The sequence below is a fragment of the Zeus faber genome (genome assembly GCF_960531495.2).
Source record: "Zeus faber genome assembly, chromosome: 19".
Lineage (NCBI taxonomy): Eukaryota > Metazoa > Chordata > Actinopteri > Zeiformes > Zeidae > Zeus > Zeus faber.
The window spans coordinates 13,831,145-13,847,869 of record NC_137206.1 but is presented as its reverse complement, the minus strand read 5'-3'; the positions used below and the strand labels follow the sequence as shown (position 1 = coordinate 13,847,869).

The following is a 16,725-nucleotide window of genomic DNA, read 5'->3' as shown; positions in this document are numbered from 1 at the left end:
CAATTTTATAATGGATGACCATAGACGATAAATCACAAGTGTTGTTATCAACTTCTTCAAAACCCTTTAGAAGGACTGATGAATGATCTGAATTTGCAAAGTGCTTTTCCAGCCACTCAAAGCACTTTGCAGCTAATAAATCGAAAATCCTGCTGTGCAGATCCAAGAGACAAGGCCAGGCTGGAAGGACGAGGTTCTCCAACGTTAAAAATTTTTAACATAAAAGATTTATGAAGACACAACGTTTCGTCGGCCTTCAGCTCATGCGTCGTTTGTAGTGACGGTTGAAGTTTTCCTTAAAAAAATAAAATAAAAAAATATTGGAATTTAAAAAGTATCCCATTGTGGATCCATCCATCTTCCGGTTGCTTTTTCTTTTGTCGTTTTGAAGGATTTACAGGTTGACTAAGAAAACTAATCTGAAAGAATCTCTTTTCTTGAAAACCCATTGATAAATGACAGGATATCCTTTACTTAAACCGTAAATTGCCTGTATTGGATCACATTTTCCAAGAGCTTTATAAAGTCACTAGAATGAAATAGAATTGCTAATGAATATAATAAAATATAAGAGATTCTGTTTAAAACAATGCTGCTGCAGAAATACAAAATACCCACAAAAGGTACATTTCGTCTGATTTCAGCATAACCATGGCAACAGCCTCAGAAAGGTGTCAGTCTGCATTAGCGTCAGGCATTGATCCGTCAACAGGATTGGCGGATCAATGAGAGTTGACAATCAGATCATCCAATCAATCTGAGATCGGGAATAGGATTAAACAATTAATGAAGTATGAGTGTTGACAGTTAAAAAAATAAAATAAAATCCTTCACACCATTAAGCTCCCGCCCCGAATGCTCCTGCATTTAGGTCGACTCCATTTTTACCAAGGCGTTTAAAAAAAAATGCAGATTTTAATGTTAGTTGCTTTCAAATTTTTCCAAGTTTCACCGCCGCAAAATGCGGTCGCAGGACTCCATAAACACTCTGGATTTAGATGGATTTGCTATGGATTTGGACGTCGACAGATGAGACGAGATGAAACATTTTTCTGGTGCCAAAACCCTTAGTTTCCGGTGGGATTTCAGACGTAAATCTAAGAGATGGGCCCGTCTGGTTTTCATGTCTCCGCGGACGACCGCCATGCAAATATAAAATCGGAAAAGTTTACACTCGTTTTTTAAATTCATTTATTCTCTTATTCGGTTCATTTATTCTCTATAGTGATTTATTTTCTTCTTTAACATTCATAAAAAACAAGCATTTGGACTAAGTGCAGTAAAAGCCATAGTAATGCAGCTTTCCCATAGAGATTTGTACAATACGGACACACACACACACACACACACACACACACACACACACACACACACACACACACACACACACACACACACACACACACACACACACACACACACACACACACACACTCACACACGCCTTCACCCGCTCAGCCTATGTAGAATCAGGCATCACATCCGGACATTACTGGCAACACATACGCACACACTCACACACTATGCACGCGTATACACAATGCGTGCTAGCAAACACGAACACACACACACACACACACACACACACACACACACACACACACACACACACACACAATCATGAGTAAACTGTCGTTCTTCTATGTCCATCCGTTCATCTTCCCTGGTTTCCATGACGACCTCACCTCGTACGCCCCGCCCCAGCCCTCCCCCTCAGCAGGTCATGCGTGCCACGCCAAACTCCAGGCTGACCACGGCCGGCTTGCCCTTGGCCAGGTCGTCGTATGTCCCTTCTAGCTCGCCGTAGCTCTGCTTGCGGCTCTCTGTGCCGCTGCTGCCCTCTACTGTCCGCTCGGTGTCCGTGCACTCTGTGGCCTCCTCCCCCACCTCCTGCCCCTCCTCCTCCCGCCGCTGGGCTTCCTTGCGGCTCAGCGGCGCCCCCAGGATGAGGGAGTCGGGGCGTGGCGGCGGGAGGTTGCCGTGGGAGAGGGGGCGGCGGTCCCTGGGGGGAGGGGGCGGGGCGGCGGAGGTCACCGCGGGGGTCACGCCGAGCTGCTCGAGACGCTGGGGGGGATCGATAGGGGGAGGAGGGGAAAAGTAGAGCGGGCGAGAGACGGAAAGATTCCAGCATTTTATATTTATTTAACATATAACCGGAGCTGAGACCTCCCTCCGGCATCTGCGCGTGAACTCACGTTCTCCAGGGCGTGCAGCGCGCTCTCTGCCTTCCTGCTGCTCTCCCTCAGGTTCAGGATCGCCTTCAGGACGGACTGCCGCGGGTGCATGGACCTGTCGAACTGGTGGTACATGTTCCTCCAGAACCTTCAACACACACACACACACACACACACACACACACACACACACACACACACACACACAGTTTAATGAGGCTGGAATTAGACTGTGCTTGAATGCTAAAATGAACATGCAGGTACACGCTCTAAATAAACCCTGGGTTCTCTAGGTCACATTTATTTTTAAATATATGAGGAAAAAGGGAAAGGAGGTCCAACCCACACTTACACACGTGCATTTACTGAACGGGACGGTGAAGCGACGGCCATTAAAAAACAAGCAAAAAAAAAAACAAAAAACAAAACAAAACGGATCGTCACCGTGACACGCCCACTCCCACTTACTCCGCCCACTTTGTGTTTTGCAGACTTGTGCAGTCGACTTTGTTTTGGGGATTTTTCCATTTTTATTTTATTATTATCAGGATTATTAGTATAAGTAGTTAGGCTTGGGCGATTGTGCAAATTTCCAATCGCCGATCGCTGGGGGGCAGCGATCGGCGATATACAATAATATTGTATATTAGGGGTGCGTGCATGCGTGTAGTAGTAATGCAGTAGTAATAGTAGTAGTAATAGTAGTTGTAGTAGCGGCAGTAGTATTAACCTCCAAACATTAGTAATATTAACTAAAGCTTGTTTTCTATATATTTTTTAATCACAGAAAGGGATATTTTACACAGAAGTCAATAATTATGTGGTCTGGTGAATAATGAATTCCAAATGTAATAAAGAACAACAACAAAACACCATTGTAAAGTCAGTAAAATGCAGAAAAATGACACGTTGCAGTTTCTTTTTCAATTAGCTGCTACTGACTTGAAGTGGTAGGGCAGGGTGGAGGGCTCCAGCACGGGGTGCGACTCGGCGTGGGCCGGGCTGTAGGCGGGGTTGATGTAGTTCTGCTGCTCGCCCAGCAGGAAGGCCCACAGTGAGTGGGTCTTCTCCTTTAGCCTGGAGCGGGGAAGGGAGCGAGAGGGGGGGGGGGGGGGGGGGGAAGAGAGAGAGAGAGAGAGAGAGAGAGAGAGAGAGAGACAGACATTTGGTGACAACCAAATTCATGTGCCATTCCAATGAAAAAACTAAAAGGTGATCCAACACTTTTTGGAATGCTTATAGAAGGTACGTAATGTACAGAACTCATTTATAGATGGAGGTGTCATTATGGAGGTGTCTCCATTAGTAATGTACCTGAGTATGTCTGTGTCTGTGTGTGTGTGTGTGTGTGTGTGTGTGTGTGTGTGTGCGTCAGGTTTGCTGACTAGTGAAAGACCTTTTTTGAGGTGGTGGAAAACACACTCCTAAAACCTGATTACCTCAGACAACAAATCCTCTGGGGGCTGTCAAATGATTTAAATATTTTATCGTGATCAGAGATGCACCGATCCCGATACATATGTGCCAATAAGGATACTGATTCTGATACCAGAGCTCTTTTTCTCTACGTGGAGTAGAAGTAGATATATTTATTTATTTATTTATTTATTTGTTTGTTTTTCCAAACTTTCTTTCTCCTCCAGGTAGATCATAAACCCGTGAATATAAAAATCGGTTGAGAAATGTCAACGTTTAAGTGCTTTTATCTAATAGGGGGAGCCGCAGCTCCCCTGTTGACTTGTGTTTATTGACAGGCCAGTCTTGACCGTTCCAATACGGCGGCGACGTCGGCCACATATCCAATGAGTGAATGACGTCAGTACCGGCACCTGATATCCGAATTTGACCCGTCTCTAATCGCCATTAATCGACACCTTTGAATTGACCCAAATCTGCCGCTGAAGACTTTGCTGTTTCAAAGGCAGCGTTTTGAGTTCCTGTCAGACTAGGATTTGATTATTGAGCACAGAAATGCAAAATAATCTTTTTTCAAAATGTATTTAATCACCTTTTCATCGTAAGCAAGCTGCCTCCTTTGCACTGAGCTGGTTGCTAAGACAAAGTGCTTCCATGACGCGCTTTATTAAAGTATGGTAAATAATAAAGTGAAAAAAACAGAGTTTGATATTAATATATATTAGATAATTAAAAATGAGTGTGGGTGGGAGCGGTGATGGTATTTAACAGTTTGTCATTCTCAAACCCTGAACGCTGCGTGGGCAGGGAAACAGGGTGTGTGTCTCTGTGGACCACAGCACATATTTTGGGATGGACTCACTGCAGGTCCTCTCTCTGCCTCTGGTTGTTGCCCAGGAAGTTCCCGTACTGGCACGAGTGCACGTGCTCGTGGATCTGCAGCAAGAACCACTCGCTGAACTCAAACGCCTGCAGGGGGAACACGTGAGGAGTTTTGGTGGGCCGATGTGAACTGGTGGATGACACACACACAACACACACACACATACACGCACACACACGCAAACGCACACAAGCACATGCACACGCACACACCTTTGGGAACTGCTCAGTGAGCTGCCAGACACACTCCAGGAACTGTGTGAAGACAGGAGACACCTCTTTGGGATCTCCATCCAACTGGTCACACCTGAAGGCCGAAGAAACGGTTACAACACAATCCACGATAAAACGAACCAATCAATAATGTCATCATCAAAATCCGCAATAAATCGCACCAGTTGTTTTTTTTTTTTGCCTACAAGACAATTTTAATAGCAAAGGAGCTCGACCGAAAGCAAAAATTTGCACAACTTTACTGCAAGAGGTTCAATAGCAACAGTAAACATCACCAGTATTTAATTTAGAGAACGTACAACAATGACTATTTTGATACCGTCTGTAGTAGACAGGTATGGAAGTTTGGATTAAATCATATCCAAAAATTAAAATCCCAGGTTGGGGGGTCCCTGAGACACACTATCTAAACAACGGCGCCCCCATCAGGCCACAAGAAAAACAACAACATCCAGTCAACGTCTCACCTGTCGGCAAACTTGTGTCCGAAGGAGATCCAGTCTTTCTCGATCAGTACCTGGAATAGATGAGGGACATCTGTCGGTACATATCAGCTCTTTTTGGGGGCTATGCTGCCTAAAACTAGCGTCAAAAACCCTGATTCTGTTCCCACGTGAATGTTTTTGCGTGTGTGTTTTAATGTGGTTTATTTTTGGGACTGGTAGCATGAAGTGGGGATGTTAAAATGTGTCGACTGATCGTTGACCAATTATATACATATCTATTTGTCATATCTATTTATATACATATATATATAAATATCACATACATAAGACTATTCCCTTCTATTTTGTACCCCGACTTTGTACTATCTTCACTATATTCACTAACTCCATTACGCTTTAGGAATCAGTTAGTTTCAGTTAGTTAGCTAGGTAGGAATTGGATTAGCTATTATGTTTGGTTTAGTAACTATTGTGCATAATCTCCAGGTGCGTTGCAAAGACATTTCACTGCATATATGTATGAACGTATGTATATGTATGTGACTAATAAACCTCTTGAACCTTGATCGACTGGTTCTCCGACAGTCAAAAGTGAAATCCAAAATGTTTTTTTGGGGGTTTTTTTTTTTTTGAGTTTGGCTTTCCCTGGCAGGCGTAGGCCCTATCGTAGAGATTTATTTTGTGACCGCAATGTCAACTGCCTCCTTTCCTGTCCCGTAACGCACGTACATCTCACCCATGTGCCGCGTGGCGAGACGAGGTTTCGTCCGTCATCATCTCGCTATGTCAGACCGCCGGCACGTGTGGGTCAAACCACAAAGTTCTCCAGCGTCTTTAAAGCTCAATATCTAATTCATCATGATTTATAAAGGTTTTAATTGTAGCCCACATTCAGAAACGCCTCCGAAGAAGTGCACTGTTGATTCGGCAAAATGGTTTCATTTTCAGACATCGCGTTAAAACAACTCGTTCGATTATTTCAATAATAACAGGTGACTGCTTTGACAAAATTACAAAATTGTTGAATAAACGTTTGTGTAGGCTATAGGCCTCGCCCGAAATATGGTAAAGCAAGAATTTCGAACATCCATCCGGAAGCCTGGAAAAAGAAAATCCATATTTGATGGCATGGTTCGAATGACGGGGGGGCTTGGGGTGGTCTAAGACTCCTAATTAAGACTTGGACCCCAAAAGAGGGAAAAACAACAGGTGGGGTTGAAACATTTATATATCCTTACCTGTAATCGTAAATAGTAACAATATATTTCCCATATTTATGCCTGGAAGAATCTTGTAATATGATTTCAGGTGGACCCCGGCAAGCTGCAGCGGAGGGCACGATCCGCAGCTCAGACCAACCAAATTTTAAAAGTGTGTTTTTATTGTAGATTTATTCCTTTTACTCCGTTTTCTAATTGAATTAAAAAAAAATAATAATAAAAGCCTTTGCGTAACCCACCCCACACACACACACACACACACACACACACACACACACACAACAACTAATCAGTAAATGCCTCCGACACGAGGACTAGCAAATGTGTTGTTAGCATCCCTACCATGAAGCCCTTGATGGTGCGGTAGTAGGGGTCCATGAGCAAGGCACCCAGGGAGCAGACTTGGGCCGTCCTGTCCCACCCGTCTGAACAGTGCACCAGCACGCTGGCGCCCTCTACTGTCACAGCCTAGGGGAATTAAAAGATTCCGCCGCAGCGAGACGTTTACAATATGAGCTCTTTTCTATAACTACATGGAAATCACATAAAATCCGAAAAGTAACAATCAGTGATAATAACCAGCGTTGGAAAAGCCAGTGGATCGTTGTAAACTGTATCTTACTGCACATGGTACAAGATCGGTCCGTAAACGTACATGGTAAACGCTCAGCATGCAACAACAGCTATAATGGCAATGTGCTGGAACCATTCCTTCTTTTATATGTGGAATTAAACGTATGTTCATGATACTTATGGCTCTGACCCTGGTAAGAAAAATGGCTGCGTCCATGACAGCCTTGATGTGTCGCAGCCACCCGCTGCTCTCCAGCCCCATCAGGTAGTCGCTCATGGAGAGGGAGCGGGTCCCGATCACTGAGGCAACACAGACGGAAACGTTTTATTTGAGAGCAAAATAGCCACGGAAAAATACTTTGGGGCCTTAAAATATCGTGTGAAGAAAATTTATCTTGGTGATTCTTGTGTCATGAAAAGGTTTGTTTGCGTTTATAGAGCACATTTGTTTTCTTGGGAGTGCCAGAGGGGAGGAGTTCATCACATCAGTACTATTTCTCATGTTTTTATGAGAAAAAAAAAAAAAAAAGAAGAACTTTAAAAAGAAATTGCAGATTAGAATTATGTTTAGGAGGCATTAAGATTATAACAGATTATTACTTTTGCCCATATTAAACAACTGGTTCTGGGTGGCCCCATTATTGAAAAAATAATTACATTTATTCCATATTGCAATTTTGTTTCTATTACTTTATCATTATTGCGTATTGTTTTCTATTAGAGCTGCTGTAACACCACAATTTCCCGATAGGGATGAATTAAATATCACTCCATCAAAATCAAAGGATTGGTGTGTCTCTTAATGTGTGTGTGTGTGTGTGCGTGTGTGTGTGTGTGTGTGTGTGTGTGTGTGTGTGTGTGTGTGTGTGCGTGTGCGTGTGCGTGTGTGCGTGTGTGTGAGTGCTGCACGTGTGTGCGCGTGTAATCGAACCTTCCAGCAGCTTCTGCAGACTGGCTCTCATGACGTGGATGTTCTCGATGCCCACGAACTGGAAGCGAATGTTGGAATAGTTGTCCTCATTTTCGTAGCCTTTCCCTGCCGCGCGGTTGGCCAGTGCGTTCAGCTATCGGGGACGACGACGACAACAATGAACAAAGACATCAGCATTTTGTTTCGAACACTCAATAATAATATAATACTGTAAGTATCCGTCCCCGTCGGCTCATGTTTGATTTGATTCGATTCCGCTCCTCATTTTCCAGGCTGCGTTGGCACTGACGTCCTACCAGCGGAAGACGGGTTCAGTCTCTACCTTGGGCCTGGTGTCCATGACGTAGACGAAGCGGCTGTTGTGGTTGGCCTTGCTGATGGCCTGCAGCAGGCTCTCGTCCTCCAGGCAGCGGGCGCTGAAGCCTGAGAGCGGCTGGCTGCACCGGCAAACCGCCGCCTGGGGGGAGAGAGGAAGAATGTGATGGTGTCAAAACGGCCACGCCCTGCTGCGTTTAAACGCGGCCCGCCGCATGTTTAAAACGTATTGGTAAATCCGGTCCGTAAATTAAGTATGAAATCAAAGTGCTTAAATAATCCAGGCAATTTTACTCAATGTTTTTTGAATATATACAGTATATATATAATATACCTGGCCAACCTGATCAGTGGCTCCTAGGTAATTTGACTTTGAGACCACTATGATAAACACGGACACCTTTTCCTACCTTTTCTGCTGGAATGCATATAAACCAAATAAGCGTTGTTGCAGATGGTCATTTTTCTAGTACATAATCGTACACGGTTAAAATCCCACCAAAGTCATCGTGAGTCGTACATATTGCCGGACGTGCAAGCTAACGAAGTACCTTCTTCTCCTGGTAGAAGTATGTGAGCACCGGGAACCGTCCTTTGCTCCTGAACTTGGAGCTCCCCACGATGATGGGTTTGCTGGCCGTGATGGGGACGTACAGGTCCCGCGGATACGTCTCGCACACCTGCAAACGGGATTGTACGGCGTATGGTGAGCAGCAGAGATGAATCGCGTCCAGCCAGTCCTGAGAGCGGACTACGTTTCCAGCTGGAGCGTCCTACCTTGTAGTCTCTGTTGACGTCGGTAAGCTGCCATTGGTCACAGGGGACGCCCATCCTCTCAAACTCCGCCCCCATGTCGATGAGCTGCCAGCCCTCCCCCCTCTGCTGGTCATTCTGTTTGGGGTTGTACGAGAACGCATAGAGCTCCTCGTAGGACACTGGGGCGGGAAGGGACAGGATAATTTTAGATCGTGAAATTTGTTCGTCTTTTAGCCCCCCACCCCCACCCCCACCCCCACTCACCTGGTCGAAGAAGGCGGAGCAGGGAGCTGTAGATATCGTGGCAGTCCCGCTCTCTGGGCACCACAAAGTGGACCACTCTGAAGTTCCGGCACTGGATGACCAGGGGGCAGCCGGTGGTCGTCAGGGACAACTTCTCCACGGAGGCTATGTGGTGATGTAGGATCTACATACAGATGGGGAAGCGGACGTTATGGACTGGCGCGAGCTGCACATTAAGTTTACAGTAATTATGGTTCTTTCTCATTTTAACCAGGACGACGGCACTTCCAGAAGATGGGAAAATTATATGGTGCAAGCAATGAATGACTTAATGAATGACTTCCTGGTGTTCTCATTCAAGAAGCTTGGCGTTATTTTGCTTTATTCCCCGCCCCGCGCATCATGGCTGTGTTAACCATCATGCGATCCTGAGGCGTGTATGATCTTGACGAGATAGAGAGCGAATCATAATATTCAGTGGAAGCAGTTTGAGTTCCGGAGGGACGCCCGCCAGCGAGAAATCACACACAAACACGCGCATTCATCAGCATATGTAATGAGCAGGAAAGTATCCGACTGTCTGACACGCACGCAAAACATTTAAAATGCTGATCTCACCAGCTGTTGAGTCAGATGGCATCTCAGTCGCTGTTCAATATTTCATAAACTGGAGAAACATTCAGACAAACTCTTTCTGGCAGACCAACATACTGATGCATGCACACACACTCCCAGAGGCATTCACGCACGCACGCACGCACACGCACACGCACACGCACACACACACACACACACACACACACACACACACACACACACACACACACACACAGAGACGGATGTCATGCATGCTACACTAGAATACATTCACCAGAGGAGAAAAGGAAGAGCTTCCCTGAGCTCAGCATATGAAGCCGGAAAGAGGTTTCGCTGACTTAGGCTTTTTGAAACCACTCTGCCCATTCTTTGACCTTCCAAGCCAGACAGGTGCTCAAAAGACTGATATTTCTATACGGTTCCTGTTATTGCATCCACGGCTCTTTTGCAGTCGAGTTCTTAAGCTTGCCATAGCAGCGTTGATCCTTTATTGGAGATCCTTTGGCGATGAAGTTGCCCCACTGACTGTGGCTTCCATATGTAGCAATAACCTTGTTCCCATGCTGTTAAAAAAGTAATGTAATGCTCCTTCATGTCCAAACAAACAAAGGGTTGGGATGGATCCTGACCGGATGCTTGAGACCTTGCTGCTTGGCGCCGCCCCCTGTGGCCGCCTGCGCGAACTCTCCGTGTAGATTACGCCTGATCACCGACGACGACGAGAAGGCCTACCGTGAGGCTGACCTATCACTATGGTGCCAGGACAACCGCCTCCTCCTGAACGTCAGCAAAACAAAGGAGCTGAGTGTGGACTTTAGGATATGATTACAACTGAGGACGCACGCTGCTGTTGATAAATGGGACTTCTGTTGACAGGGTGAGCAGCTTCAAGTACCTGAGAGTCAACATCACGGAGGACTTAACATGGACTATACAAACAGACACTCTGGGGAGAAAGGCGAGGCAGCGTCTTTACCACCTCAGGCAGCTGAAGAAATTCAGGTCTCGGTGAGGATCCTCAAGTCCTTCTACTGTGGAGCGGTGGAGAGCATCCTGACAGGCAACATCACTGCTTGGTTTGGGAACTGTACTGCTCAGGACTGGCGGGCCCTGCAGAGGGTGCTGCGTTCGGCCGAACGTACCACTGGAACTACCCTCCCCTCCCTGCAGGACAGCAGAGCCCGCAGGATCATGAAGGATCCTCACCACCCCAACAATGGACTGTTCCAGCTGCTGCGGTCGGGTAAGTGCCTCCGCAGTCACACGGTGAAAACTGAGAGACTGAGACGGAGTTTCTTCCCGCAAGCCATAAGGACTGTCGATGCTGCCCCCACTGAGACACTCACACAGGCCCCACTGCCTTACTGTACTGTATGTAGCATACTGGGTTATAGCACACTATGCTGTATTGCTGTTCTGGTCGGTGTTACTGTCCCGTACTGTTGTATACTGTACTGCATATCTCCATACTCACTACCTCTCTTTATTCAAATGCCACTTTATGGCACATATCTGTATATACTGTACATAATAAGTCGATTCCTCTTATTTCTATTTTTTATTCCCACTTAGTATATTACCTTTTTACTCTTATTTTATTCTATTTTCTAACTGAATCACGCTTTAGGAAACAGTTTGTTTAGTTTGTTAGTTAATTAGTTAACTATTGTGCCAGTTACTGTGCATAATCTCTGGCTGCGTTGCAATGTCATTTCACTGCACATATATATGCTCGTATGTATACGTATGTGTTGAATAAACATCTTGAATGTTGAATCTACTGACTCACTGTGTACAAGTGCTCACCTAATCTCTGGCCTCAGAAACACACCACTTCAGGAAGTACACACCTGTGTGTAGTTTCTACAGCCCGGGATTCAGGCAGGCAGGCCGGATTCTAACCAAAGGTGCCCTTGGTATCAAAATAAAGCTGAACTGTGAGAGCCTGTCTGACAACCAATCCTAAAGGCCTTTTTTTAGGCTTGTGTATTTTATGGTACTGTACCATGTATTGCATGTGCTTTTAGGTATCAGGTATCTTTGCGTGTTTTAGGCATCTCGTGTTATTTCTACTGACCCAGATCTCCTGTGCCACAGCCACAGAGTTGTTGCCGTTGCTCTCCACGAAGATGAGGTGCGTGGCCGTCAGGTACAGCGTGCCACTGGTGGACTTGCTGCTGAAACGGTCCAACAAGCGAACTTGCTCCACCTGGAAACACATACAAAGTGTTATCATCAGCAGCTAGTAACACATATGTAAAGTGACACAAAAAAAGAGAAATCAGAAAGTATCTATTTCAAATTATTACACAGCTCTGTGGAAAACTCAACTCTGGTCAATAGCGGTAATCAGTGGTCAGTTATTTCTAAATAATGATCGTTGCCAGGGGCAACCACTTCTCCGCCTGGATTCACGTCCCCCGTTTCACGCAGTGATAGCTACATATTGAAGCTCTTAACTAGGCACACTAGTAATAAAAAATAATTTCAAAACAATAGTCATTGTTTTGCTCCAAAAATCTCAATTTATTGTTTTTATTTAGGAAATAGCCATGTCATACGCGTGACAATGTGCACCCAGCCGGTCATTATCGCAAAACAACCCCCCTCAGAGTGATACAAGACCCTGTCAGGGTTATCCTGCGATAATGACCGGCTGGGTGCATGTTATCTATTGCTTATTCTTACTACTGGTACTTGAGTTCATTTTCAGCTAACGGTTCTTGGAGTATACCAATGACTTGGCCTTTATATTTTACTCAAATTTTTCTATAATAAAATATTGTGGTCTGCCATTTTCCATGTTGATGACCATTATGGAGTAAATATCCTTTCCCTCAATGCGTATAGACTGTAAACCCAAGTGGGAAACGTACTTATGTACAAATGTGTTTGAGATTTTGTCAGCCTATATAATTGCTTTACTAATTATTTGCGCTTGCGTATGTGTTCAGCAAAAGGGTTACGCCATCTGTCAATTTGAAAAAGACTGTGTTGCCCCAAACATGCAGGGTGAAAGCCAGAACTCACTCAAAAATGATGATACAACTATTTTATAGTCTTACTTGAGTTAATTTCCCCATCACTACTTTTACTTGTACTCAATTAAATCATCTCTGCAGTCGCAGTACTCTTACTGAAGTCGTCTTTCCATGTCTGAAGTTTTCATCATAATAATTGTGGAAGCAGAAACTCACAGGAAGTTGCATCATGACCTGTGTGGCACTTCTTACCAGTGTACAATCTATTAACAAAGAAAGCTTAGTAGAGCCCCTTTCCCACTTGCACTGAAAGCCGTAAATCTACTGGCAATGTTCCGTATTGCCGTCAAGTGGGAGCGGGAGCCGGTTCATAAGTTCTGGAAAAGCCGTTAGGTAAATTTCCCCACTCTCGACCAGGGATGAATATGAGTACCGTAATCAATCAATCGGCGTGATTGAGAACAAAATGAGCAGTGGTTCAAAAAGCCTGTGCTTGTTTTCCTAAATTAGAACGCATGGCAAATAGCAATTGGTAGGCCATTTCATTAGGTGCGTTTTTAATATTTTGTTCTTTCATGTATCAGGCTACTACTTCAGTGTTCTATGTCGTTTAGGCCGGGCCAGCTATTTAAGATTTAGGGCCACCACCGTATACAAATAAGTTACACCTAATGCTACTCTCTGTCTTAATTCCAAACAATAGCATATGTTTTTTTTAATGTGCTATAAATTCAAATGTTATGTTCTAATGCTCGTTACTGTTCAGAGCCACAATTCCTGCATTGATGCACATTTTTTTCGCGCGGTGAGACTATAACATATAACATTTTCTCATGGTGAATCGTTTGTGACTGAATAAATTATTTGTCTCACACCTGACTGTTTTTATTGACAATTGGAAACCGAAGCGCCGGGGGGAAAAAAATGAAACCAATTAAGATTATCCTTCCGTTGCCGACGGATTGTCCAAACTTTGCATCTACACTGGACATAACGTACTAACCCATCACGTACTGTAACCCGAGCAGTCATCGAATGCGGGAAGACTTCATACGGACCTTCTCCATTAAGGAGGCCAACGTGTGAATGACTACCTACTGCCTTTTCCGGATGTTTTTCATCCAGCTATGTTATGGATTCCATGTTGGAAAAGGGGCTTATTAGATAGTATTACGAGTACATGGACACTCAGAATCTGAAAATCCAAAGGGTCACTGTCTTGTCAAGTTCAGAGTTTGGTCCGTTTCAATAGTTCAGTTTTAACACTAATTAAAAGATATTTCTGCAATTTTTATAACTTTTTTTTTTTTTAATAATTCACCTGGAACTTTAACTAAGCTTGACACAAGCCACAAAGTAATGTTTGATTTGGGAACTCGCTGCTTCCCACCTGCTTGGTGCCACCTGGACCTCGCTGTGAGCTGCCAAATGCTATTACAAGATAAGAGCCTGCCAACAGCTAGTCAGACTTCACATACCACACTGTGTATTCTGTAGAGATGCAAGATGCAACACTATGTAGAATATAATAATATAGAGTATACTTTACATCTATTTGAGCATTTGGAATGTTGAAAGTATTGTATGAAGTATGAAGTATGAAACAGTTCGGATGAGCAATATTTATGTTTCTGTTCAACTGAAACAGCTCCACTGCCGCACGTTCGAAATCAAGTCATCGTTATGTTTTTTCTCCCCCCAAAGAATTCAAAAATGTTTGTAGCAGCGCATTTAAAAAAAATAACTTTGCGATCTTATTGCTGGGATTTTGAGTCAAATAACGTGCATTTTAAGCCTTCCACCTGTATAACTATACTGCTATTACCAACATCCAAAATAGACACGTGACGTTCAGACACACAAATAAACACATACACACACACACGTTCCTTTACTGGTGGCAAAGTGAGGACCTAGTAAACACACCTGCTTAGTCAGGACCCATGTTTCTGTAGCATTTCTAAACCAAAAGAAATTGTCAATTCTGAGACCGGTCTTCACAAGTAGCAGTAGCACGCGCACGCACGCGCACGCACGCACACGCACACACACACACACACACACACACACACACACACACACACACACACACACACACACACACACACACACACACACCTACCTATGCCTCAGTCAGCAGGAGGACGTTTCTGGTTGACTGCCCGTAATAAACAGATCATTTCCAACCTTTGGTGTCAACTTCAAAAACTGAGTTAGGATCTAGTGAAGGATATACTGAATACACACCCATGAAACCAGTAACGTCGTACAAAAAAAGACAACAAATAGGCCCTGTACCTAGTAACCTGTGAGAAACATACCTTTACTTTTTTGCTCTCTCTCTCTCTCTCTCTACCGTTTGTAATAACTCAATGACTAGGAGCAAAGGCAATAAATACCATGTAAATATATTGTAAATAAAGGGAGAAGAGACATGCCTAAACTGACAGAGGAAAAAAAAAAAAAAAAAAGAAGAAAAACCACCCCTACAAGCAGAGACCGCAGATTACCATCCATCTACAAGATCAATCACAATCTCTATCCTCTGGTTGAGTCACTTCCACTCCCTCTATTTGATTTTCCCGTCCGACGTGACGAAACCTCCGTCTCCCGGCAACCCGCTGGTGAGAGCGAGAGACGACAAACAGGAAGCGAGTGGTGCAAAGGAGGGAGAGGGCGGAAGAAGACGAGGGCGGTGGGGAGAGAAATACACCGGGGGAAAGAGAGGCCGAAACAGAGAGTGGTGCGCCGTGTGAGGACAGCGATGGATCGGTGGGTTTTGGCAACCGCGCCAAGACAAATGAGTCGACAACGGGGATGCCGGACTCCTCCTCGTGGTCCAATTATGTGATCTGTGGCGGAGCGACGCAGGACGACAATGGGCGCAGTATTCACCGCCGGGACCACTCAGAAAGCAGGGCGATGGTGACAATAAAAAACACTTAATCAAGCCGACAAAACTTCTAATTACACAGTGATGCGTATGAAGATAAATGCACACGTTGCGTCTGAAATGAAATTGTCCCACAATATTTTAATGAGACACATTTGCATTGATTGGTTGACTTTTTTTTTTTCGAAAGAAAAAAAAAAAAATCTTTTTACAGCGGTGGCGGACCCCGCCACCATCGATGGCAAGTGCACCCAAAGGAGCACAGGCGTAACGCAAATGCGTCGAATAGCTGTTTCTTTAGAAAGTGCGCGCTTAAAAAGAGTGCAAGACATGGACATTTTCAAATGAGCATGAACTAAATAATCTTTCGGATTACCACTTTAATCACTACGTACAAGGCCGATCCGCTGGCCGCTGCCGCCCAGTGCCGCTCGACATCAGAACGTTACCTTCGGCGTACGGATATGCTCCATTTCTTCCGCTCGGGATGACTGTCAACGCATGTAAATATTTAAACGACGCCGTCTGGATATAACGGTATCATTGAGAGGAACGTTCCCTAAAAACACGGCGACGGCGGCGGCATAAGATGTGTTTATGGTCGAGGATCTTCTCTCCATCCGCGTAAAGTCAACCAGGCGACCGAAGCCTTTCCTGCGCGGAACTTTCAAAGTAAAAGCACGTGTACTTCAACGTTTCGAGGGGGCATGTTGTCTTAAAAAAAAAATCAAGTAAAAATAGGTATTTTGGGTCAGTAACTTTTGAAATCCCTTGTCATTTTATTATTATTATTATTATTATTATTATTATTATTGTTGTTGTTGTTGTTGTTGTTATTATTATTTTATTATACATTTTTTAAACGATGACCCAGTTATCCAGCAATTTTCCATCGACAGAACTGTTGCGCCGTGCTGCGTGCCCGGGGAGAGTGAGCGCCACGAGCAGACGAAACGCTGGTCGCGGCTAGTGTTTGACGGAGATGAGAGGGCGTATGGACCGTGGGAGACCACATTCTGTGGGGGGGGGGCGTCATTTTTGGTCGCATGGGCTAAAGGACGCTA

At 44.6% G+C, this 16,725-nt stretch overlaps 1 protein-coding gene across 1 annotated transcript; it reads right to left on the bottom strand.

The window, feature by feature from the left end:
* Positions 1-1,246: 1,246 nt before the first annotated feature.
* On the bottom strand, positions 1,247-16,266 carry mtmr6 (myotubularin related protein 6). Its single transcript, XM_080020176.1, has 15 exons — positions 16,111-16,266; positions 11,865-11,996; positions 9,212-9,374; positions 8,969-9,126; positions 8,743-8,871; positions 8,199-8,333; positions 7,877-8,009; positions 7,136-7,245; positions 6,715-6,840; positions 5,174-5,223; positions 4,686-4,779; positions 4,453-4,559; positions 3,117-3,251; positions 2,196-2,322; positions 1,247-2,064 (listed from the first exon to the last, which is right to left on the bottom strand). Exons 1-15 carry the CDS (start codon positions 16,132-16,134, stop codon positions 1,714-1,716), a joined length of 1,974 nt encoding a protein of 657 aa, XP_079876302.1. The 5' UTR covers positions 16,135-16,266; the 3' UTR covers positions 1,247-1,713.
* Between the last annotated feature and the right edge of the window lie 459 nt (positions 16,267-16,725).

Coding starts and splice junctions, on each gene's coding strand:
- mtmr6 (XM_080020176.1), bottom strand. CDS start 16,134: ATGGAGCATATCCGTACGCCGAAG. Junction 9,127..9,211: donor GCTCCGCCTTCTTCGACCAG/GTGAGTGGGGGT, acceptor TTCCCGCCCCAG/TGTCCTACGAGGAGCTCTAT. Junction 7,246..7,876: donor TCTGCAGAAGCTGCTGGAAG/GTTCGATTACAC, acceptor GTGTTGCCTCAG/TGATCGGGACCCGCTCCCTC.